Source organism: Ictalurus punctatus, chromosome 8 (genome assembly GCF_001660625.3).
Source record: "Ictalurus punctatus breed USDA103 chromosome 8, Coco_2.0, whole genome shotgun sequence".
NCBI classification, from domain to species: Eukaryota; Metazoa; Chordata; class Actinopteri; order Siluriformes; family Ictaluridae; genus Ictalurus; species Ictalurus punctatus.
This window is the reverse complement of record NC_030423.2, coordinates 17,034,346-17,060,123: the sequence shown is the minus strand read 5'-3', so window position 1 is coordinate 17,060,123 and position 25,778 is coordinate 17,034,346. Positions and strand designations below refer to the sequence as shown.

At 40.9% G+C, this 25,778-nt stretch overlaps 1 protein-coding gene across 8 annotated transcripts in view; it reads right to left on the bottom strand.

The window, feature by feature from the left end:
* The window catches only part of magi2b (membrane associated guanylate kinase, WW and PDZ domain containing 2b), a 176,989-nt gene that overhangs the window by 45,385 nt on the left and 105,826 nt on the right, over positions 1-25,778 (bottom strand). For 7 of the 8 annotated variants that reach the window (XM_017474681.3, XM_017474682.3, XM_017474683.3 and 4 more), the window contains 4 exons: positions 18,845-18,902; positions 18,605-18,726; positions 11,260-11,442; positions 652-1,160 (listed from right to left, as the gene is read on the bottom strand). In XM_017474681.3, coding sequence (XP_017330170.1) covers positions 652-1,160; positions 11,260-11,442; positions 18,605-18,726; positions 18,845-18,902 — 872 coding nt within the window. The remainder of the gene's footprint in view (positions 1-651; positions 1,161-11,259; positions 11,443-18,604; positions 18,727-18,844; positions 18,903-25,778) is intronic. The other variant, XM_017474686.3, reaches the window with a different exon arrangement.

The following is a 25,778-nucleotide window of genomic DNA, read 5'->3' as shown; positions in this document are numbered from 1 at the left end:
ACTGGACTTCAAGCAACTTGGATTCTGTGCCTCTCCACTCTTCCTCCAGACTCTGGGACCTTGATTTCCAAATGAAATGCAAAATTTACTTTCATCTTCCCCATAATTGTGGTTGTGTACTGAACCAGACTGAGAGATTAAAGGCTCAGGAAACCTTTGCAGGTGTTTTGAGTTAATTAGCTGATTAGAGCTCTTCTCAGGTCGACATTTCTGTATTATAAATTCTTTATTCTAATATTTTGAGATACCGGATTTTTGATTTCCATGAGCTGTAAGCCGTAATCATCAAGATTAAAACAAGAAAGGCTTGAAATATTTCAATTTGTTTGAAATGAATCTAGAATATATGAAAGTTCCCATTTTTGAATTAAATTACGGAAAAAAATTTACTTTTCCACGATATTACAATATTTTTTTAGATGCACCTGTATGTGGACCATCTGCCATACATATCCGTCTGGGAGAATTAATATAACCCTCTCAACCAGAATTATTGTCAGAGCTGCTGTTATAGAAAATTATTCAACACATTTTGACCATATATATATATATATATATATATATATATATATATATATATATATATAATATACATTATATATATATATAATGTTATAAAAAAAAACATATTAGATAAGAATAAATTTGCACCTGTTTGACCCGCTGGCCTGTCGGACTGTCTGCGATGGTGAACCCGAAACCCTCAGCTCCTTTGGTCATGGTGAGGCTCAGAATCTCTGGTGCTGCTTGAGCGCTGGCTGTTGCCCCGGACGACGATGCCATGGAGACAGCGTCGTCGTGTAGAGGCCCCGGTGTGTTGAGGGACGGCGGCTGCGATCCGTCCAGGTGTGTGTCTCCGGGATGGGACGCCTGGGACAGAGCGTCTCCGTGCTCAGGAAGCAGGCGCCCAGTCAGAGACATGTACTCCATGTAGTTATCGTAGCTGCTGCGTCCGTTAAGCAGGAGCGAGGGGTCCACCAGGCCCAGAGGGGGCACCGTCGAGCTGGCTGACGGCTCCTCGGGGTCATAGGGCAGCGGGTAGCCTCGGCACAGCACGAGGGTCACGCTCTGGCCGATGGGCACCGACTGAAAAAGCTTGACCACGTCTGCATGGGTGGTGCCCAAGACGCAGATGTCGTTGATGTAGACGATAACGTCGCCTAGGTGCAGAAGAGGAAGGGCTGAGGTTAAATAACATGGAGAAAATCAAACGTCTAAATAACTACAAGTGCATACTTTCAACATATCGCACCACTCACAGAGAGTTTGTACCACTTAAAGCCCTCTTCAAAGCAGCTTCAAGGTTTTATATTATGATATGCATCGTGTCATGTAGGTCCAAGTATATATTCTCTCTTCATATATTCAGCAAAGTTGCCTGAGCATAAATGATTCAGCATGAACCTTCCCTACATCGCTTCCATCGCTTCATCTGGCCCCTGTGGTGAGACATCTCAACAGCAGCAGAAGCTCAAAAACAACTATTTTAAATCATATTTTACACAGGGAATAAAACAAAACATGGTGTGCTGTTGTAGAAAAATAATCCATAACAATGTGGTGTGATGCATTACCACCCTGAAGTGGATTATTTTTTTTTATATAACAGCATTTTCGAATTCTTAAGCGATTCATAAGCGAATTCTTATACCACAGCCATTTGCCAACATTTGCTGTTTTGGTTTATTAATGAATGAATTTAATAAAAATGTACAATTACAGTTATTGGACGTCCATGAGACAAGCTAGTTCATGTTATCTCTTAATGTACAGTACTGTGCAAAAGTTTTAAGCACCCTTTATTTTTACATTTATGGCATTTGCCTATGGCCTATTTACATATGGCAGATGCCTTATCCAGAGCAACTTACATCTATCTCATTTATACAACTGAGCTGTTGGGGGTTAAGGGCGTCGCCCAAGGGCCCAACAGTGGTAGTGGAAGTGCTGGGGCTTGAACTCCTGACCTTCTGATTAGTAACCCAGAGCCTTTAACCACTGAGCCACCAGTGCCCAGTAAAAACTTTGTTATATATTTTTATTTTTTATTATATATCAATTCAGTACAAAAACATTTTAGATTCCCAAACATTCGTTTTCTAGCACACAATTAAACATTACAGAAAATTGCCTTTATCAGCTGATACCGATTATTGTCCGATAGATCAGTGCATCTCTACATATTAGCAAGCACATTAATATAAAACTATCAGTTGAATTATAGCCAGAAGACCTATATTATTTACTTCACTGAGGGCTGCTATTATAGATATAAATCTGTTCATTATTTTTTTAAGATTAAAGTAAAAGTTTGCTTGTATTTCCTTGTAAGTCGCTGAAGATAAAAGCATCTGCAAAATGAATAAAATGTCAAATGTAAAAGTAACATAAAAAAGTTGAAGTGCTTCAGTTATTAGTTAGTTATTGTTATTAGTTTCTAAAAATAAAAAAAAACAATATCGGATGGGTATCAACATCAGCTGATACTTACGCAGTTGGACGATTATTTTATTTATTTATTCGATTAATCGGATGGGGCGGGGCAAACTTTCAGTACCTTTTTTTTTTGTTTATTTAAGATACAATCCACAAACTGAGTGTTACAAATATAAATTCAGACTAAAACTTCAGACAAATGTTTGTCCAAAACAGAAAAGAACCCAACACACACACACACACACACACACACACACACACACACACACACAAGAATATATATATATTATTCATTTAGGACTGTAGTTTAATTCGGTGCTTTTTGTGAATTCATAAAAAATAATGCATAAGTACTTATACATAATATAAATGAAACAAAAAAAATAAGATAAATCTATTTATATATGTGTGTGTGTACATATATATATATATATATATATATATATATATATATATATATATATATATATATATACACATATATATTAAAAATAGTATTCATGCATTATTTTTTATGGATGCACAAAAAGCACTGAATTAAACTACAGTCCTAAATGAATAATAAAAACTCCCTTTCACTGCACCTTGTGATTTCTGTTTCTCGCTGCCTTTAGACATATTATTTTACTTGTGTTTACTTTTGATCATAATGTTTTAATTAGACTACTGATATTACTACTAATATTAGACTAATTTTACATATTTTACTCATGCTCCTATGCGCATCTACACTGCGCATGATCAGCAACGCGGGCTCGTTACTAACATATCACTGCCGTTATAATAAATGACAGAATTTACACTGCAAGTGCGCAAATACAACATATGATGACAATAAAATTAAATTAAACTAAACCTTTTAAGCAACTCATGCTCATGCTCGTGCTATACAAAATCCGCTTTATAAAGTTTGATCTTCTCGGCAGTGTTTAATATAAAAGGACTTGGAGGTTGCACACTTTCTTCCTTAGTCATGTGACGATTTCACCTCCGTCTGTTGGTGACTGAGGTCATGTTGGGAATAAAAGGTAATTCTGACAGAAACAGAATTGAAGAAAGTCAGTGTCAGGGACTGGGTATTAGGCTAAACTTTAGCCGCTAAAACTAGCAGCATCGCAGCGTTGACTAGGAAGCGGATTATACTTCCGGTTAGTAAAAAAAATTCTAGTGTTCTATTTGAGATATTACCTTTCTAAAATCCACACAATAGACAATAGTGCAGAGTGCATAGTATAAGTGTATAGTACTTCATTTGGGACACAAATTTAGCATTTACTCTAGTAAATGTTTTTAGAAAAGTTTTTAGAACAGAAGTAACGTAGGGAGTAAACACACCCCGTGCCATGCGCAGACCAACTAATCTATAATGAGATTCGTTGACAACGATTTTCATAATCGATTGTTATCGATTTTATTGATTAATTGTTGCAGCTCTAATTTAAATATCTATTTCCAGTTCCAAAAATACATTTATTTGGATCCAATTCCAATTGTTGCCATTTGTTAGAGGATCCATTATGTGATATGTTTTAATATTTAACATGTACAAAATCGTGGAGTGTCTATTCACACCCAGTTGAAAAAAAAAAGCTTTAGCCACACAGCTATTTGCTTTAAAATATATTTTTTTAAATGTTGTCAGCTCGGTAGTGAGCTTAGCTAATGTACCTCTTCATCAGCTAGTGTTACCTGATAAAAAGTCTTTTTCTAACAGGGAACAAATGAAAAAGGCAATAACACAAAATTTCAAGCTTGAATTTTTACAAATGTCTAGAAACAGGCTTAATAATCTCATTAGCATTATTGAATTTGATGAAAATAATTTTTTTGAAATATTGAAAATGGTATGAAAAGTATTTGAGAAATGTGTCTATATGTAAAATATTTTCACTTACCAAGACATCAGTACAGCTTTATACTGTACATTTGAACAAATAATATACAGTGTGGAAGAAAAGGGAACTTCGACGTTGCGTTTAGCATAACACTATGGGAGCACCTCTCGCGCGCGACCAGCATCTAAAGCTTGTGTAAAATCATGCCTATTTATAGGCCTGCCATGATCAGGTGACGTGGCAATTTACCACGTCGCGTGATGGAAATATGGCACCTGTGAACCGCGCCATCAGCCTTTATTATCTTCAGCGAAAGACTGCATGTCGGTTGTTTGTGTAAAGAAACAAAAAGACACATAATTTCCTCGCTATCTTTTCTCAAAATCTCCCTTTAAAAAAAAGAGAAGAAAAAAAAGGAATGAGCAAGAAAGAAAAATATGAGTGAGAGAATTCAGGAAGTGTGTTACGGCTTGCTCCCGTTTCATCACGGGGAATAGTGCACACTTTCTGGGTGGAGTGTCTAGGGATGTAGCATGCGATGGCAGCCATGAGAGGCTGCGCATGGTAATGCCTACATTAAGCAGCTCGGCTCGCAACTCACGCTCTTCTCAGAAGCCCAAGCGAGTTGGGTTTTAGAGCCTCGCGGATTTGGGCCGGCCGCTGCCGAGGTAGCTAGCTGTCTCAGATTCGGGGGATCTCTTATGGATCCAGAAGAGGAGCCGGAGACGAGCGCTGCTCTATCTTTTGCTCTGTCTTCCGGGTTCGGCTCTCCGCTGGATTTTGGAGCTCGTGTCACGACTCCTCCTTCCGCTATGGAAAGCCAAAAGGGAAAAAACACACACACAAAAAAATAATAGTAATAATTCCTCTCTGACTCCGAGGAGCCAGAAGGATGTGCTAAAAACTGAGAGCAGCACATAAAGAGCTGCTTGAAGTGATAACTAAGGCTGGATGAGCCTTTTTTTTCCCAGTGAAAGTAAATCCCTCACACTGCAGAAACTCCCCTTTCTTCCAGAAGTGCTTGACAAAACATCAGGCTTCTGGGGGAAAACCATGCATAAGCCGTATTTATAACCCCACGATGTTGGATTATTCGGCCATTGTGGGGAATGAACAGCATGGCTATTTAGCAATGCTGAAGGTGGAGGAGGCGTTTGCGAGCTACCTCTCTCCAACGACGGCAGGTAATTAGGGGGGCCGGCTTTGCCATCCAAGCCACCGTGTAAGGCCACCGTGGCATTGGTGGGCAAGGCCTATATGGTAGTAGTCTTGCTTGTGGGTCACTGCAGACAATGACAGTGTTGCAGGCCTACCAAGCAGACCTGCTTAGTGAGCTTGACATATGGCGGCATTCACCCAGTTCCTTCCCTGTTGTCTCGAGCTCACCCGGGCATCCACGAGTGGAGCCTGGGCCAGCACTAGTGCGAGGGAGACCCAGAAGGCGAGTATGGCAGCCCACCAACCCCTGCAGACAGCCAGGGGAACCGGGCAGCCACAGTTGCGGCCCGCTACTAGACCTGATCTGAGAATGGTCATGAAGGCCAAGCAGGCAAAGAAGAGCGGTCCTGAGGGGTTGTGGAGGGATGTATCAGGGGACATGAGGTTGTTAGGGTAGTTAGCCCCCAGTGCTACTGTAGGGCCTCCCCTAGCCAAGGCGGTCCCAAGTTTTCAGTGTTCTCTGGTCAGCGAACTGTCAAAGGCCAACGGTAGCGTGGAAACTACTGCCAAATGTGTCTCCATGGGTTCTGTCTACCGTAGAAAAGGGTTACGTTTATAGCTTGAACCCCCCCCAATTTTAGATCTGCGTCATCTGAACTATACTCTTCTGACATACAGGTTCAAGATGCTGAAGCCCAAACTTATCGTTCCACAGATTAAGTTTGAGGACTGGTTTGTGAATAAACCTAAAAGGTGCATATTTCCACATAGAAATATCGCTAGCTTTATCCCCTCGTCACTCTGGCTCCATTGTGACTCCAGGGCATCCGTGTAATAAACTAAACGGATGACTGGTGAATTCTAGCACGATCCAGGGAACTGGCAGTTCAACATCAAGATGGTGTTCTCGCCCACATGAAGAGCTTGGGGCTCAGGTTGAACCTCAGAAAAGTATGCTTTCCCCAGTGCAGTGGACAACTTTTCTAGGGGTTATAAGGATTCTACTACGATGAGGGCGTTTCTATCCCCAACATGCGTAGGGTCAATCCTATCAACACTGAGCAAGATAAAGCTGGATCTTGGGAGACTATTGGCGCTTATGGGCCTATTGCACAGGAGACCGTTCAGTGGTGGCTAGGAAGTTGGGGGTTTCGTCCAAGGACGAAACCTCTGAGAATAATCAGTGTCATGCGGTGATGCCTACGTGCTCTGAGAATTTGAGTGTTCCCGGTTTCTAGCCATGGGTCACACTCTAGGTGTGTCTCCTTAGCGCAAGACGGTATTGACAGACACCTCCCTCACGGGCTGGAGCATGGTCTTAGACAGCTGTCCAGCTCACGGTCTCTGGTGCAGCCCTCATCTGGAGCGGCATATAAATTGCCTAGAAATGTGGGCCATATTTCTAGCACTGAAATTCCTTCTTCCTCAATTGAGAGGTCACCATGTGTTTACAGACAACACACCGGTAGTCTCATACATTGACCACCAGGGAAGATTATGTCCGTGCCATCTGTTCAGGCAGGCGCAACTAATTCTTCTCTGGGCAGAAGGAAAGTTTGTCAGTGAGTGCAATGTACATTCTGGGAATATGGGGGCAGCCATCCTGTTGAGGCAGGGGCTGAGGCCCAGGAATTGGTGGCTCCATCCACAAGTGGTGGAGTCCATATGGCGAGGTTTGGCCAAGCGGGACTGCATGTGTTCGCTTCCGAGGAGACAACACACGGCCCGCTGTGGTTCGCCCTCACTCCTCCCGCACAGTTAGGGCTGACGCCATGGTGCACATGTGACTGAGATCACATCTGTACACTTTTCCCCCATCGCTCTGCTCCCACAAGTTCTAGCGAGAGTTCGCCAAGATAGTATATGTCTGCTGTTAGTAGCACCTTATTGGCCTGCTCGAATATGGTTCTCAGAGATAATATCCCTGCTAGATGGCACTCCTTGGTAGATTCCCATCCGCAGGGATCTACTGCAGACCCAGTGAACTGCGCAATAGCTACAATCCTGGAGTTCTTACAAGAACATTTCTCAGCGGGGTGGGCTCCTTCTACAATCAGGGTTTACGTGGCTGCCATTTCGGCCAGCCACGCCCCTGTCGATGGAGCCTCTGTGGGGCAACATCCTCTAACTTCAAGGTTTATGCGTGGTGTCAGACGGCTGAGGCCAGTCTGCAGGCCATGCATACCTTCCTGGGACATTTTTGTGGCCCTGGAAGGTCTGTCAGGGGCCCCATTTGAGCCCTTAGAGTCAGCCTCTGAGAAGCTTCTGACCCTAAAGGTAGCTCTTCTGCTTGCCCTGACATCTCTCAAGTGAGTAGGAGATCTGCAAGCTCTCTCTGATGCCCCTTCCTGCCTTGACTTTGCCCTTGGATTAGCCAAGGCCTTCCTGTATCCTATGTCGGATTATATTCCTAAGGAGCCTACATCGGCTGAACACCCTGTGGTGTTGCAGGCTTTCTGCCCTCCTCTATTCCCCACACCGGAACAAGAGAGAATGCACCTGCTGTGTGCAGTAAGGGCTCTCTCTACTTACGTCCACCACTCCGGCCAGTGGCGTAAGTTGGAGCAGCTGCTGGTCTGCTTTGCCGGCGACAGCAGAAGTGATGCTGTGTCAAAGCAGCACATCTCTAATTGGATAGTGGAAGCACTCTCTATTGTGCGGTCTCGCTACGCCTCTGGGCATAAGGGCTCATTACACTAGGGCGGTCGCCTCCGCGAAGGCTTTATCCAAAAGGGGTATCCTTACAGGATGTGTATGCTGCTGCACGTTGGTCTACGCTACACACATTAATTCGTTATTACAGCCTGGATATTCCTTCCACCCCGGGCTCGAGTGTCTTGCAGTGACCCTCGGGCTTGGGTCTTTTTGAACAGACCATACTCTCGGTATGACGGAGTGGGTATTCTCATTCCCATAGTGTTATACTAAACGCAATGTCGAAGTTCCCATTGAAAGGGAACGTCTGGGTTACGCATGTAACCCTGTTCCCTGAGAATGGAACGAGACGTTGCGTAGTTTTGTCATACCAGGGCAGGCCTGTGAATTGCATCTTCGCTTCAGATAATAGAGGCTGATGGCGCAGTTCACAGGTGCCATATTTATATCATGCGACGCGCTCAATTGCCATGCCACCTGATCATGGCAAGCCTATAAATAGCCATGATTTTACACAAGCTTCAGATGTCGGTCGGGTGCGAGAGGCGCTCCCATAGTGTTATGCTAAATGCAACGTCTCGTTCCCTTCTCAGGGAACAGGGTTACATGCGTAACCCAGACGTTTTCTGCTGACTTAAAAGGCAATAAATCGACTTTATTCTTTAATTAGCTGATTAATTAAAATCATAATTTCAATAATGAGTGAAATTATTATTCGTCATTAGAATTTTAAGTGTTATTATGCAGCTCTATTCAGGATAAAAGGTTAATTGTATGCAAAGGAGTGCAGAATATAAACACTACCCTGGAAATTCAACTTTTAACTTTACACTGACCCCATTCACATAACCACACACACACACACACACACACACACACACACACACACACACACACACACACACACACACACACACACACACAGATAGCAGGATTGTTTTAAAGGCATGTAGGCGTGTGATAAAGGACGATGCAACCATCTGGCCAATAATGAGAGAGCACAGTTTTACAGAAAACCTGAGGCTGTTACTCAACTGGCAGGCAGGAGAGATCAGAGAAAGCAAGACAAAGACAAATACAGAAGACAGATTTTTTTAAGCAGATTTTTTAAGCAGATTTTTTAAAGCAGCTTTTTCTCCATGGTTAAATCTGAACCTTGGTCATGTGGCATTGTGCAGCAGCGAACGCGGAGTCAGTGCGCATAATTATGTACAAGGCCTCACGAACCAATGGAGCCTATAGACACGGCTCACTTGATGTGTGCTGTTCGAGAGCTGGAGATCAAATCAAAGTTGAATTAAAGCACTTCTACACTGACTTAAAAAAAAACCCAAGTACTTCTGCCTCAACTAGCACTGAGTACATTAACTCTCTAGACAGTTAAAGGTAAAAAAACACCATCTTCAGACTGTGCTGCTTCATAAAAGCAGGGAACAGAGCCACAAGAAATGCAACCTTGTGTAAGACAAAACAGATACCACACAGGAACAATATATATCACTATATTAGTGGACTAGTTCAACAAACAGACTTCATGTTAAAGCCATAATGAACTTTCTTTTACTTTCCCACTATCCATTGTTACCCAGATGAAGATGGGTTCCCTTCTGAGTCTGGTTCCTCTCAAGGTTTCTTCCTCAAATCGTCTTAGGGAGTTTTTCCTCACCACCGTCACCACCGGCTTGCTCAACAGGGATAAATTCACACACTTAAAATCTGTATCCTGTGTTTATATGTTTCTGTAAAGCTGCTCTGAGACAATCCATTGTTACAAGTGCTATACAAATAAAACTGAACTGAACTGAATTGAAAATTGAATATTTTTTATGTTGAACATGTGCAGGAAGTACACATATGCTGATTTTCATTCTAACATTTTGTAATATATGAATAGAAACTTCTCCGTCTCTCAACTGGGGCTAAATGATTATCTGGCAATGTAAAGCCTTTCGCACATTTTTGAGAATTTATGTCCGGAGGTGAGATCTCACTGATATCGGCTCTCCAAAACCAGCTTATGTAGTGTGTTTTTATTTGTTTATTATCCTCTATTGTGCATCCAGCCTTAACACTGTCTGCTTTATATTGAGAGTACAAGTGTCCAAGGAGAGTATAACACGTCTGTTTCTGTAAACACATTTAAAGTTTTATGTGGCGGGTGCAACACAGACTGCAGATCTGATCAAATGTCAGAAGACCTGACCTAGCAACTCCAAAAATTCAGCATTTTTGTAGAAAGGAACTAATCTCTACTGTGTACTAAACTGTGTAATTTAGGGATTTGTCACATTTAAATGTTTTCCCCACTCAACAGTGTTTATACTGTACACTTGGTAGAAATGAGGTAAGTGTGGAAGATGGCTTCAAACCCAGGTGTAGAGTGAACTCAGGTGAGGCTGCATCATGTATGAAAGTGATCAACTCAAAGGGCTGTCCAGCGAGTAACATGATTTGATCAAAGTGTAACATGACTGCCTATTTCAACTTCTACAATGGGGACATCTGAAGATTAGAAAAATACCAGGTGGTGTTTGTCCAATTTCCAACTGTTGATACGTACAAGACCTTGTCTGGAACAGCCCCCCAACCCTCAACACTCTCCTTGAGTTTTATGTGTCCTCATGCAACCTGCGATCGGTTTACGACCGATGCCTGGTAGTGCCTACTCAGCGTGGCTCAAGGTCCCTTTCCTGAACCTTCAAACCGACTGTCCCTCAGTGGTGAATGAACAATCTGGACAGCAGAATCTGTCACTGTCTTCAAAACCCCCTCCCCCCTTCCCACCCCCGTCAACCTTTAAAAAAGATCTGTTGCGCCCTTGAGCAGGGTCCTTAAACCTCTATGCTCCAGGGGCACTATATCATGGTATATGTGACAAATAAAGGCTTCTTCCTTTTCTAGAAGGAATCTTATAATAATTTCTTGAAGTATTAATTAATACAATAACCTGATGTACCTATTGTCATAGTAATAGTAATGCCTCAACTTGTGCAATTTTTGGAAACAATCTTTCTGTGCTAAACAAACCAACACTCATGACCACCTACACCCCCCAACATGAACGATGAAATGATCCTGGCTACATCCTTGCGAGTTCTGTAAAAACCCTCTAACTGCCAAACTATCTGACTGAATGGAAGACAGTAATCAGATGTGAGAGGGACAGGAAGCTCACCGGTGGCCATCTTGCCATCCTGAGCAGCCGGGCCATCTGGAATGACGCTCTTCACTTGCAGGAACTCGTCCGGTTCATCGCCGCCGATGATGGTGAAGCCGAAGCCCATGTTGCTCTTCTGCAGTGCCGTGGACAGAAATGTGCCTTTCAGCTGTGTGGCATCTCGCGTGAACGGAGGCTTCTCTGTAAATGTCACACATGCAAACACATTATTAACCCACACAACACAAACTGCCAGGAGAATTATCATCAAGTACAGTCCTTGTAATACCTTTCAAGAGCAGAAGTCATCCCAAACCTAGGTTTCTAATAAATGCGTATTTTCTTTTTACATTTTTGTCCCCCTCAAAAATGTAACACACAACCAAGATTTATTTTAAGGAAGACAATATCACACTAGTAAATATATGGGTCAATAACTAAAAAAACAATAAATGATAATGATACATAAAAAAGTTCCTTTAGCATTTCTAACCACTGCACTGTTATTTCCTATTAACTGCTTGTGCATGAATTAAAGCGTGTGAGTGCAGATGAATGGCAAAGAGTTTATTTAGTATCCATAAATAATAGTTATAATGGTTTAATGGCTGGGGTCAATAAACAGGCAGACAGGGTTAAACTAGGCAAATCAATATTCATGAAGAGAGAACACTAGTTTAAAACCTGTAAAATAATACAAAAAGTTGGCTTGGACATGAACAATGTATAAAGAGAAAACACAGGGTATAAAAACAAAGATTAACAAAGGTGAAATCAATTAGTGAAGAGAACCAATAAAGAAATGAGGGAGGAGACAAAGAACAAGACAAGAACTAATACAAAACAAAAGCCCAAAGCATGAGACATGAGACACTCTAGCCAGGGGTATTCAACTAAATTTTGTGAAGAACCAGTTAGATAAAATACCTTGAGCAACTACTATGGCAACTACACTGTTTAACTATTAGTGATTACGGTGGTTGAGGGTTTGAATCCCGCCTCTGCCCTTAGTGTGCGGAGTTTGAATGTTCTCCCTGTGCTTCAGGGGTTTCTTCTTGGGACTCCAGTTTCCTCCCCAGTCCAAAGACATGAGTTGTAGGCTGACTGGCATTTCCAAATTGTGTGAATGTGTGTCTGATTGTGCCCTGTGATGGATTGGCACCCTGTACATGTGTCCCCCACCTTGTGCCGTGAGTCCCCTGGGATAGGCTCCAGGCCCCCTGTGACCCTATGTAGAATGAGCAGTATGGAGAATGGATAGATGGATAGTGATTATGTTTGTTTTATGGTTATGTTTTTGTTTCACATTGCCACTTCACACTTTTGAGTAACGCCACCAAGGCTGAACAGCTGGCACATCTGTTTTGACCCTGAAGTGTAGAAAAAATGCGAATAAATATTCCATTTTTGTCATTGACTTTTTTAAACAAACCATCTTGCTAATTAGACCAAAGAGGATAAATGAAATGCAAAACTTTTGAAAGACTGTAAAAAAAAAAAAAACTCTTCCTTTTCTTCATGAACAGTTTCCATGTAAATAATTTACATAAATGCACAAGCAACAGAAGATCTGCTTCAGAAAACACAATGGGTAATGTTTAGAACTGGAGTCTCAGCCCCCCACCCCACCCATCCATTGTCGCTCCAATTTGGTCAGTTGCCAATTCATTAGCCAGACTCCATTATCACATGACATCCACCAACCAGGGATGGTATGGGCTAGCACATGTTTCATCCAAGATACTTTCCAAACTGCTTATCATGCTGCATCACAAGGCAGCGTAAAACACTCGGAGGAATGCGCTATCTGCCTTCTTCACGGCAAAAAAGGAATTTCAAGAAAGTAAAAAAAAGCCTTGTTTCTGGGAAATTAGTCTTATTTTTTGTGTAAAAAGAGAAATAAACTTGCCAAGCAGGTTTTGCATTAGAAAAGTAATCTCATTTTAAGAAAATATATCTAACTTTGTGTTAATTATATATTCTGGCTAATATTGCACAATAATACTGATTTCCTTATTTTAAGACCAAGACCACTTGCGCAACTGAAATTTTTCAGTGAAGCAGCTATGTGTCATGGTTATGCTGAAATCCACACTGAACTACTTGTGTCCGCTGTTACATTTACGGTTCTTGATTTCACAGTTTTGATTGTCTGTTTTGCACTTTATTCAATAAAAATCTGCCCTTGCACCCGCCGCCTTCTACAATCCCTGACACTATGTTGCAGAGTTTTTCCCTGTTTCACAAAAAATGTTAAAACTAACAATGCTGCTGGTGCTTTATTTTAAGACAAAGTCACTAATTTTTTTTATGCTGTTTGAAGAAAGTCATTTTCTTTTTTTTTGTTGTTGTTGTTTCTAATTATTAATCTCAGATTAGGATAAATTCTTAAAGTCAGCTCAATCAAGAGACCAACATATTAATTTTAAATAAGAATATCTTGAAGAACTGAGTTTTTAGTGCTTGTAATAAGTCTGAACTTGCTTAAATTTTTTGTCTAGTTTTAAGTTCCAATAGCATTTTTTAGTGACTAGATATTTATTCTATTTTCAAGAATTCTTACCACATTGGGTAATGATTTGTTATTGCTTGATTTTAGTACACTTTAACTAGATTTAAGTGTGTCTTGCTTTGTTCAAGAAAGGCATTTTTTGCAGTGTTCTGCATACACGAGCCCCCAGGTGCTCACGTTTGCCTAGTGTTGCTGTGAATAACAGGGGAGTGAGTATTTCCATCTCTCCCACCCAGAAAGCACAGCCAATCTGCCTCTCTTGGACTCCCCACCATGGATAGCTGTGACATCATAGGGATTCAAGGAGGATAGCTTATCTTTTGCTTCACTCGGAAACCTTGCTACAGTATATATTTAAATAAAACACTTTGCTGGGTCGGCATCCAGACCTCAGTATGTTAGTTGCTGACCCCTGGACTAGATGTTTTCAGAGAGAGTCTGCTATGGCTCCTGCTGGACGTCTTACAGATTTGTGAAGCTGGTCCTCGGAATCATTTTGATCAAATTCAGCCAAACTGAATCACGTGACCAAGGCGGCCATTTAATTACATGTGGCACTGCCTTCTATCTCTACAAATATGTCATGTGTTTGGGGTCAACATAAATCAAACATCTTTCAGGACGGGGGTGGGGCAGCGTGGCTTAGTGATTAGCACGTTTCCAGGGTCGGTGATTCGAATCCCACCTCTGCCCTGTGTGTGCAGTGTTTGCATGTTCTCCCCAGTAGAAAAGACATGCATTGTGGGCTGACTGGCATTTCCAAATTGTCCGGTGTGTGTGTGTGTGTGTGTGTGTGTGTGTGTGTGTGTGTGTGTGTGTGTGTGTGTGTGTGCTATTGGACCGGTTAAATTGGTCAATTAAATCTGAGTAACCAATTTAACTAATTTAAATGTGGTACTTAGTCATCAGCATAAAAAGCCCTTCAGAAAAAAACAAATCAGGGATGGGGTTTAAAAAGTCCTATAAACTTTCACTACACTGCTAAAAGGCAATTATTAAAAGGGGGAAAAAAATGAAACGAGACATGCTAGCAGCCTCACCCTGCCTGGAACTGGGCATTCCTCCAAAGTAGGCCACTGAGAAAGGGGAACCTAATCAGAGAAGCTATCAGGAGGTCGGCATCACCTTTAAAGACGATCCAGACTTTTTAATTGCAGGGGCTGGTCACACTGAGTACTGGCTAACACCTCATCTAGCCCATGTAGTGCAGTGTCACAAAAGCTGCCATGGATCAGGATCATTCACTTAATCATATTTTACATATGCAAAAGAAACAGGCTCTGAAGTCAGTTAGGCAGCACCTTCCTGCCAGAGGAAATGGTCAAAAACAGACACTGCAGTGCAGAAAATAACAGAAAGTGACCTGCAGCCTTTGACCAAAAAAATCAAATACAGCTTTCAGTGTCACACTATACCGTGCCACGTATCCAAACCTCAGTGACTACAGAAGGGAAGAGCGCATGTCCTCAATGGCCTAGTTAGAGCATGACCCAAATCCAAAAAACGCTTCCAACAAGTAATAACTGGGGTGTGGCGGTGAAAATTCCATTTATGAACATGAACTTCCATGAACACAGGAAATCTAAGAAGAGCTGATACTTTTTATAGATACGATTCAGCACATCCAGAGGAAAAGAAACTCAAAACGTGGCACAGAACAGCAGACGATGAAATAGAGGAGATAAAGAGTTTATTTCAAATCAAAACGCTTGTCTCAGAGCTTTTAATACAAATCTACTGAAGTTACGGAGACAAAAATGATCAAAAACGTTCACAGATATTGTCCTTTTCATTTGATACTTTTTGTGTACGAAATTTTGCATCCAACTAAACATTGTTTATAGCACAAAATAAATCCTGCTGGGGTAGCACTCGTCATTAGCAGCCTGTTAGCAGCAAGCATGGGTCATCAGCGTGAATTTGGTTATGCAGCTTCCCACACGTTATTCCCGTTCCAAGCCAAGTGTGTGTCTCTGCTTTCGTTCCCCCTCTAAAATCTGCTAATTGATTCCGGTTTAAACATGTTCAACCTCATTGCAAAAAGAAATGCTGCCTCGTCATTTAGGACGGCGCTTCCCAATCTTTTTCACTATGTAAGCTGGACCACAGAGCACCCCACTTGCTGTAAGGCTGCACAATACGGACAAAATGTGGTATGTGATCAAGTTGATGGATGGAATAAATTATGAATAAATTCTTTTTTTGTGTGTAAATATTGTGTGGTAGCTAGGGAAACTCTTCACAATTTGACAGCCAGTATTTAGACTCACCGAACAGACCAAAACTGGAAAAAGAGCAGGTGATTTTTTTTTTTCTAATCTTTAACTCTCCAGTTTGGGTGAGTCTGTGCCCATGATAGCCTCAGATTCCTGTTCTTGGCTGACAGGAGTGGAACTCAATGTGGTCTCCTGCTGTTGTAGCCCATCCACCTCAAGGTTTGATATTTTGTGCGTGCTGAGATGCTTTTCTGCCGCACTCACAAAAAGAGTGATTGTTACTGTATCCTTCTTGGCAGCTTGAACCAATCTGGCCATTTTCCTCTGATCTCTCTTATCAACAAGGCGTTTCCACCCACAGAACTGTCACTCATTCAATGTTTTTTGTCTTTCGCACCATTCTGTGTAAACTCTTGAGACCGATGTGTGTGATTTTCCCAGAAGATCAGCAGTTTCTGAAATACTCAGATCAGCCCATCTGGCACCAACATTCATGCCATGGTTAAAGTCACAGAGATCACACTTTTTCTTCAATCTGATGTATGATGTAAACATTACCTGAAGCTCTTCACCTATATCGGCATGATTTTTTTGCATTGTGTTGCTGCTACAAGACTGATTAGATAACTGCATGACTGTGCAGTTGTAAAGGTGTTCGTAATAAAGGGAATGGTGAGTGTATAGACAAAAACCTGATCAAAGCCTGACATTCTGCATTAAACAAAAACACACAGATTAAAATATCTTTTAATATCCCCGTGCTGAGGGTTTCCTCTGGGTACTCCGGTTTCCTCCCCCAGTCCAAAGACATGCACTGTGGGCTGATTGGCATTTCCAAATTGTCCGTAGTGTGTGAGTGTGTGTGCGATTGTGCCCTGCGATGGGTTGGCACCCTGCCCATGGTGCCTTGTGCCCTGAATTCCCTGGGATAGGCTCCAGGCTCCCCCCTCACCCTGTGTAGGATAAGCGGTATGGAAACTGGCTGGATGGAACTCGTTCAAACTGAAGTGATGATAGAGATGAGTCTCCGATTTTTCACTACTTACATTCGCATTCCTTGTTATTTTTCTGGTAGTTGACCCAACACCACTCATCTTTTTCAGTCTAATAGGTAAAAACACCAGTGTGTATGTTTTCACTCTGCACTCCTACTCTAGTGATGTCACCTGTGTACGTGTACACACATGTGCACACACACAAACACACACACACACACACACACACACACACAAGAGACTCTGCTGGTTAAAGCAATTTCAGTGGTGCTATTATTCCTAGCATTTAATCTGTTCTGTAATTGCAGCCATTCAAGATGTGTTCATCAGTGAAACTCACAAGCTATTAACAATAAATAAGGAATAAAACACAACAAGGTGTGAGGTTATAGGAAAATAGTCAGTAATGACGGGTGTGATGAAAAGTTAATTAGCACCCCTGCGTTTATTTCACCACCCCTGATTATTTTCTAATAACAGTTCCAAAGTGTTTTGTTTGTCTTATACCGCAGCAATTTACCAACTATTACATTTCTTTCTTTATTAAAGAGCAACATACTTACTTTTTAACCCATTTAATGTTGTGGAAGGGCCACCAAACAAGTTTGTTCCTGTTATCACTTATGTTAGCAGCTATAAATGGCCTCTCTTTTTTTTTCTCTGCCTTGAAATTAGTCTTGTCACGTGAACAGTCTTTCACATGTTGGAAGACTTAGAGTTACAGCTTTACCTCTGACAGTTACGAAGTGCTGATATTGGAGACTCCTTCACAAAATGCTAAATAAACATCTCATGTCAACAGTTACACATTAAAACAAAAACAAAACAAAACAAAAAAAATCTGCTTTTGTTGAGTGTCCACCATACAAGGGCCTTTGTAAACTGTTACCATAGTAACAAGGATATATTAGAAAGAATGCATTAATATAAACCTGTGATTTGTATTACAGCGGAACACCAAGAAATCTCGTTGTCCAGAAAGCATGACACCGTTTTATTTTTAATGACTCGTGTTAAACATCCCAGCAGGAATCCTAATATCCCACTTGGGAACCTCGGCTGTAGGATCCTGACCAAATTCTCAGCTGCGTATCAAGCCAGTTTGTTTCGATTTGGTAGAGGTGCGATATATCCCAAATTAGTTGTGTTGTGGAAATCAGGCAAGCCTTATGAAAAACACCCTCCCTCATTTCCTGTTTCAAAAGGAAGTCAGGGTTCTTTGTGGATTCCAAGACAGCACACTTGGCACTGCTTTGTGTGTGCGACAGATGGTGTTACTCTCTACCCTGTCAATCAGAGAGACACTGACCAATCGGGGACATCTGTGAGCTTGTGTATGTGAAAGAAGGCACTTTCCTCTGAGTGTATTACGCTGTCTTGTGATGGAGCATGAGTAGTGCATGAGAAACTGGCTACACGTGTCTTGGAGGAATCACATGTTAGACTTCACCTTCTCTGGTTGGAAGCTGAGTGATAATTGATGAGCTAGCAAGAGGGTGGGAATTGGCAAATGATATCCAAATTGTGAGAAAACAGGTCAACATACAGAATCAACTTACGGCTCTCGGGCCGTTTCGCGTTTCTGATGTGTGTGTACGTGTGTGTACGTGTGTGTGTGTGTGTGTGTGCGTAAACGGTACCTCTGTAGATGGTGGGCAGCGGCAGGGATGACAGGCCTTGGCTCTGCATTTGCTGCTGCTGCTGAATTCTTCTTTTGGCCTCCAGGACGGGGTTTTCGAACTGCGTCCTCCTGTTAATGTGGCTGGAAGGGAGGAAACGCAGAGCTCTCGTTTGAATGCTGCTTCTCTCTCCACATACACACGCTCTCAGTTTCTGTATCATGACACGCTTGTGAGTGAACGTGGGGTGACATCACTTACTCCACATAGTAACTGCCATATATAGGGTCGTCTATTTTCTCCCAGCCATACGGCAGCTCTGTGAGGGAAAGGAAAAGGTAGAAGAAGAGAGATGTGAATGGTATACTGCTGCTTCAGAGGAATCCTCCTGTTTAAGATGACACTATGGCATTGGAAAAAGAAAAGAAAAGAAAAAAGACCACCTTATTCTTAAAACAGCTTCATTTTATTTGATCTGTATCGAGTTGAAACATAAAACTTCAGATGGTGTTTGTGCATGTTTGTATTCTCTTTGAAAGAGTGTGAATATGACCCAGAAGTGTTCAACTGTGTGAACTGTAAGTAGTTCATGGTGAATGAATTGTTTCAATAAAGATTGTGCTCTGAGATTCATCAAACTTGATATTGAGGTGTTTATGGTGCACAAAAGTAGTATTTAATATCAGTCATGAGCACTCTGTGTCAAAGCGCTGCGTCTGTTGTGTTTTTGTCAGAAATCAGGATTTGGTACAGTTGATGTGCTCATGCCCATGAGTATATTCCGTGCTGCTGAATTCTTGTTGAAGGTCCTGATTTGTTTTCTATAACAGCAGCTCTGACAATAGCTGTGGCTGTTCTTCAAATCACAGGTTTATATTAATATTCATTCTAATACATTACTGTTTCTATAGCAACAGCTCATTCACAGGGATTTTTACAGTGGCCGCTATTCTCCACAATACTCTAAGTCTAACATTAGACTAATTAAACCATGTTTTCATTTAAAAAAGAGAAAAAAAAAAGTATAACTCTTGAAATGGTGAGGTTTTCTCGGAGGAGACATTTATTTAACGTATATGGAAGGAGTCTCCAGTGACAGCGCTTCGTAACATTCAGAGGATTTCCAGCATGACAAAGACTTTGTGGTCTTAGTGCGCTTTGTGGTGTCTCATTAACAAGTTTTTATTTTTGTTTCACAGACTTATATAAGATATAGTACAGGAATGACTGTTTACAGCTGCTAAAACGTAATTGATAACAGGAACTGTTCCATGGATGGTCCATAACATCAAATGTAACTATACAGGAATAATAAAAAAAAGTTAACCCGGTCTCACAGAAAAAATGTTTGCATGCTAATAACTTACGCATCACCTCCTGTATGTCGCATATCAACATCTCAAACAATCACTCAAATGTCCTGTATGCCATGTTCTGCACCAACGTACATGATTTAACCACACCCACCTCTACCAATGAAACATTTTATTAAGAGTGATATGTAATATTGAATTTTTCCTCTTTTTTTTTTTTTTAAACATACTGAACAAACACGGGTGCACGGTGGCTTAGTGATTAGCACGTTCGCCTCACACCTCCAGGGTCGGGGGTTCGATTCCCACCGTGGCCCTGTGTGTGCGGAGTTTGCATGTTCTCCCCGTGCTGCGGGGGTTTCCTCCGGGTACTCCGGTTTCCTCCCCCAGTCCAAAGACATGCATGGTAGGCATGTCTAAAGTGTCCGTAGTGTATGAATGGGTTTATGAATGTGTATGTGAGTGTGCCCTGCGATGGATTGGCACCCTGTCCAGGGTGTACCCCACCTTGTGCATGATGCTTCCTGGGATAGGCTCCAGGTTCCCCGTGACCCTGAAAAGGATAAGCGGTATAGAAGATGGATGGATGGATGAACAAACACAATGCGTGGTAGTCACAGGGTAACATGATATAGTATTTTCAAAACACAATTCTTTAGGTTACAGAGACTATAGTCTATATTCCCACATTTTGAAATGACCTGTGTTACCAGAACTTGCAAGCCTGATTGTGTTTGCAGAGAAGAGCAGAAGTTCCATGAAACTGGTAAGTTTAATCATATGTCATAAAAAGCACAAACTTTACGCTTGAAGTTGGCTATGCTTAATATGTTAGTTTTTTTTTTAAAGGTTAAATTTAATTACTACGTATCAATCTTATTTAAACAGAGTAGAGGTAGAAAAGGGCGTGGTCAAAGTTCAGTGGTACAGAAGGTGACATACAGTGCATTCAGGTCAAAGACGTTTGAGATGTTGATATGCATCGTATTATTCTGACAGAATGTTGATTTTAAAGGTGCCACAAATAAGTTGTTCGCAAATGGAGTTTTTTTTTTCTGTAAGAAATAATATGTTCTTTAATAGATACAAAATATAATAATTCACAAAATGTTGTAGTGTAAGTAAATAAAACATGTCAGGATGTGCTGTTTTTGAAAAATAATCACCTTCAGGGTAGTAACCCCTGTTTCCTATTTCCCTATAAGTGTTTTATTATTTTATTTTATCTAGCACTTAATCATTTTCAGCTTGTTGTCACTCATATAAATAAATCTGTTTTATTATATTATGCATTGTAATTTTTATTTTGAGCTACAGAGGAAATAATTGGAGCAGTCCATCCCGAAACAGACCTTCAACGTTTAGTTGTACCTTAAAAATGCATCTTATGGACATATTCAAACTTGGAAATCCCCTGCTAAAGACTGCACGTGTAGATATATGTTCGATCAGTGTTCTTTTAACCCATTCGACTTATCAGCAAGTCCAGACTTAAATTCCTGATTAGTTTCACTGTGGTTCCTGAATAACACACAGTATTTACTGAATAACATGGTACAGGATGAATACATGTGCAGTGGATTTTTCCTGTTTCTGAACCATGCACGACAAATTTACCATTGAATCACCATGACAACCAAAAAAAAATGGAATAGCCTACAGCGTGATGAGATCAACAGATCATTATGTCCGTCACTTTTATCCTTATCTTACTCAAACTGTATATTAACAAAGCAGGGAGAACAGAACCACTATAGAACACTCAAAGGAAGGGACACGTGTGCTTCACATCCGTGATGCTACTCAAGTACGCTCACACAGAAGCACATACAAATGATGAATACTGTTTGTGCCAAAAATGCAATTCACTTTCATTATGTTACAAAAACACACTGAGTGACTGTCAGTCTCCAGAGGTGGGGGGAGGGGGACGGGAGGTATGTTTTCATATTGGCTGCTCCCTAAGAGGTTACGTATGTAATTATGTTCTACAACCCCAATTCCAAAAAAGATGGGACAGTGTGGAAAATGCTAATAAAAACATAGAGGAGTGATTTTGGGAATGTACTTTGACTTGTATTTAAACAAAAAACATATAAAGCCAAGGTATTTGCTGTTTTACCTAATCAACTGGTTTTTTTTTTAAGATAAACGTTTATTTGGAAATTGATGCATGCAACACATTCCAAAAAAGTATGGACAGGGGCAATTTAGGACTAATAGCAATGTGACAAGTTGAAATAAGAAGGTGATGTGAAACAGGTGAGGCAATCGTCTAGTCATAGAATATAAAGTATCCAAAAAAGGCCTCGTCCTTCAAGAGCAAGGATGGGTCAAGGCTCGCCAATCTGCCAACAGATGCGTCAGCGAATAATCCAACACTTTGAGAACAACATTCTCCAAAGATTAATCAGTAGGATTTTGGGCATTTGACCTTCTACAGTGCACAATATAATGAAAAGATTCAAGGAATCCGGTGCGTAAAGGACAAGGTTGAAAACCACTTCTAAATGCGCGTGATCTCCGATTCCTCAGACGTCACTGTCTTAAAAACCATCATGAATCTGTAATGGATATCCTGACATGGGCTCGGGAATACTTTGGTAAACCTTTGTTAGCCAACACCACTCGCTGCTGCATCCATAGATGCAAGTTAAGGCTTTACTGTGCAAAGCAGAAGCCATAAATTAACACTGTCCAAAAGTGCTGCCCACTTCTCTGGGCTTGTTCTCATCGGAGATGGACAATAGCTCAGAGGAATCGTGTTTTGTGGTCCAACAAAATGGCCTGCAGTCCTGCATTATGTAGCACAAAATAAGGCAGCGAAGGCTCCGTACAGTTGCGCAGCTGAAGAAATACATAATTGATGAATGGGGGAAAATTCTGCTTGCTAAACTTAACCAATTGGTGTCTTCACTCAGTGCCCAACCACTTAATAAGTGTTTTTGAAAGAAAAGGTGATGTTACACCGCGGTAAACAGTGGACTGTCCCAACATTTTTGGATTGTGCTGCAGTCATCAGATTTGAAATGAGTGTATAATGAGTGTACAAAAATAAATTAAATTCACATAGTAAAACATCAAGTAATGTGCTAATAATGTGTTTTCAGTATAGTACAGGGTGAACTGAATTTTCAAATGACTCTTTTTGCTTGTTTGTTGGGTTTCTGCATGTTCCATACTGTCCCAACCTGTTCGGAATTGGGGTTATATGAACTCCAGATAACCCCAATGTTCCCCGTCTCGTGGAACCAAAGCTGAATGTAGGTTCCAAAGGGAATGCTGGCCATTATTAATAGCATTGTAAAGTGTCATATGGTCACCACGTGACATTGTGTTAAAGGTCTCACGTGTGTGTGCGTGTGTGTGTGTGTGTGTGTATGAGCGCAAGAAGGTATCCGGGTGTTAGGAAGGATGAAAACTGCATTTTTTTATAAAAACTGCAGCTTTTATTTAACCCTTTGTCACAATACACTGACGTTCCATTCTGCTGGCTGAGTGTGGACTGGACTTGCATAAATCGAATTATTGGACATTTTCAATCAGTATAAACAAAGGGATTACTTTATCATCACAAGTATGTTATAAGAATAATCAGGACACTGTTGGGTTTCTGTGTGTAGAGTATCATGACTCTGTGTTTAGCTGCTGGCGAGCAGGGTGATGGGAAATGGGAGGGGTGTGAGCCAACTGCTGGGCAAACAATTCACACATTTCGTAAAGCCCTGAGTGTCTACTTTCATAACCACTACTGTGCAGTGTGACTTCACAAATAAATTCAATGCTGAACACAGGCAACCCCCAAACAGGTGCAAATTCCATTTTTTGGCCTCTGGTAAAAAAGAGTTAAACAGTTAAAAGTGCCAAAATGGTTACTGAGGTTGAGGTTCGGGTTAGATACAGATGTAAAAACTGAAAAATGAAAAATGAAAAAAACTGAACCTCAGAACAAACTTAAAAATTGCATCAACTTATCGCAGGTATGTTTTTCTTTTTCTCAACTGGATAAATATTTTATATATCCATCTATCTATCTATCTATCTATCTATCTATATATATAAATATATTTGTTACATTTTGTATGTGATAACACTTTTTCTTTTCTGATACTGAATCCTTGATTATGACATCGTAGTTAAAATCTCTTTCACACAACTATCACACTGTAAATACAATAAAGTGTAAATATAATCAAATCCTAACAAAAGTAACAACAGTCAAGTCTCTTTATATGTAAACATTTCCAGTTCCAAAAATACATTTCCTTTCCAAATCCAAATCCAACCTTTCCCATTGAGTATCAGATCAGTGCCAGCTGTAGTTCTAACAGGTGCTTAATTTTTGTTTCTTTTTTTTTTTTCAGTTGAGAAAAAAAAACCTGCAGCAAGCTGACACAATTTTACTCTGATCCAAGGTTTCTTTTTCATTGTTGCATTAATTAGCTGCATTAATGATTATGTCAATGGAAGGTTCTCACAAGGATAGTAAGACAATTGTGTGTTCGTGTGTGTGTGTGTGTGTGTGTGTGTGTGTGTGTGTGTGTGTGTGTGTGTGTGTGTGCGTGTGTGGGTGTGGGTGTGTGTGTGGGTTCCAGGCTGGCTACTGATTTTCTTTAGCTTGTGTTGGCAGAATAAACATTAGCTGTGGAGACTCTCATTATGTAGAGTACACGATTTGGGCTGAAAGCCAGAAGGACCGAAATTGACCAGCTTTGACAGTGATCACTGATGGGTATGGAGGAGTCTCCTAGAGGTTTACACAAATCAATTTTCCCCCCTACTACACACACACACACACACACACACACACTAAAACACAAGCTAATGTATCAAGAGAGACCTGACCAATCTGGGTTATTTCAGCACTAAGAGTAGATTGTCACTGCTCAAATACGCACCGACGGCAAACGTGAGTGGGAGAGAAATTGAGTCACCCTCGTCAACGACATTTTCTTTATTGAGAGAGAGAGCGGGCTGACTTAAGCCAACCTGACTGCCTGATCTATGAATTAAACCCCTTGAGATGTTTTATAGAATATTTTAAAACCATGTACCACGAAATGCAATGTCTATCTCTAGAACATCTCCAAAAAAGAGCTTTTAATACACACACACACTTGCGGTCTGACATTTGAATTCAATTTTATAACCATAGCTTACACTTTAATGTAATAATTGGCTTTTACAACTAGTTTAAACAACAAACTGATAATATTCTAATCAAAATTCCAATCTCTTATTTATCTGACTCACATTCACACACACACACACACACACACACACACACACACACACACACACACACACACACAGCTAGATTCTGAAGCAGACCACCTTAAATATCAATCTCACACAAACCACCTTAAATCACTGGTCCTCCATCGCTAGTTGCCATGGCAACTGCAGAAGTCGTCTCTTTTTCAGGCTCTTTCATTCACCGAGTGTTTTATGTATATTTGAGAGCATGGATGAGTCTAAACATGAGTGTGTTTGTGTGTGTATGTCGACGTGCATGTGTGAGAAAGTGTGAACATATGAACATATTCCTTCAGGATTTTGAAGATTTACTAACATGAAATGTGATACATTTGGTTGAAATAAATCACTGCTCCATATTACACAAACGGAAAACTGCAAATCCGGCTTCAAACTGAAGCAAACATCCTCGACACAAAGAGAAATATGTATACAGTATATAAAACAGACAGGCAGAAATGGTATATTTGATCAAATTGAGAACTATATAAACCCAGTAGACATTTGTGTTACAGCCTCGGGGAGGTGATAGCACTTTTTATGTGTCCATCAGAATTTCATTAGTATATCTCATGTGTAAGTCACAATTCTTAAGCATAATCCTTAGATCACTTATCTTAGTAAGG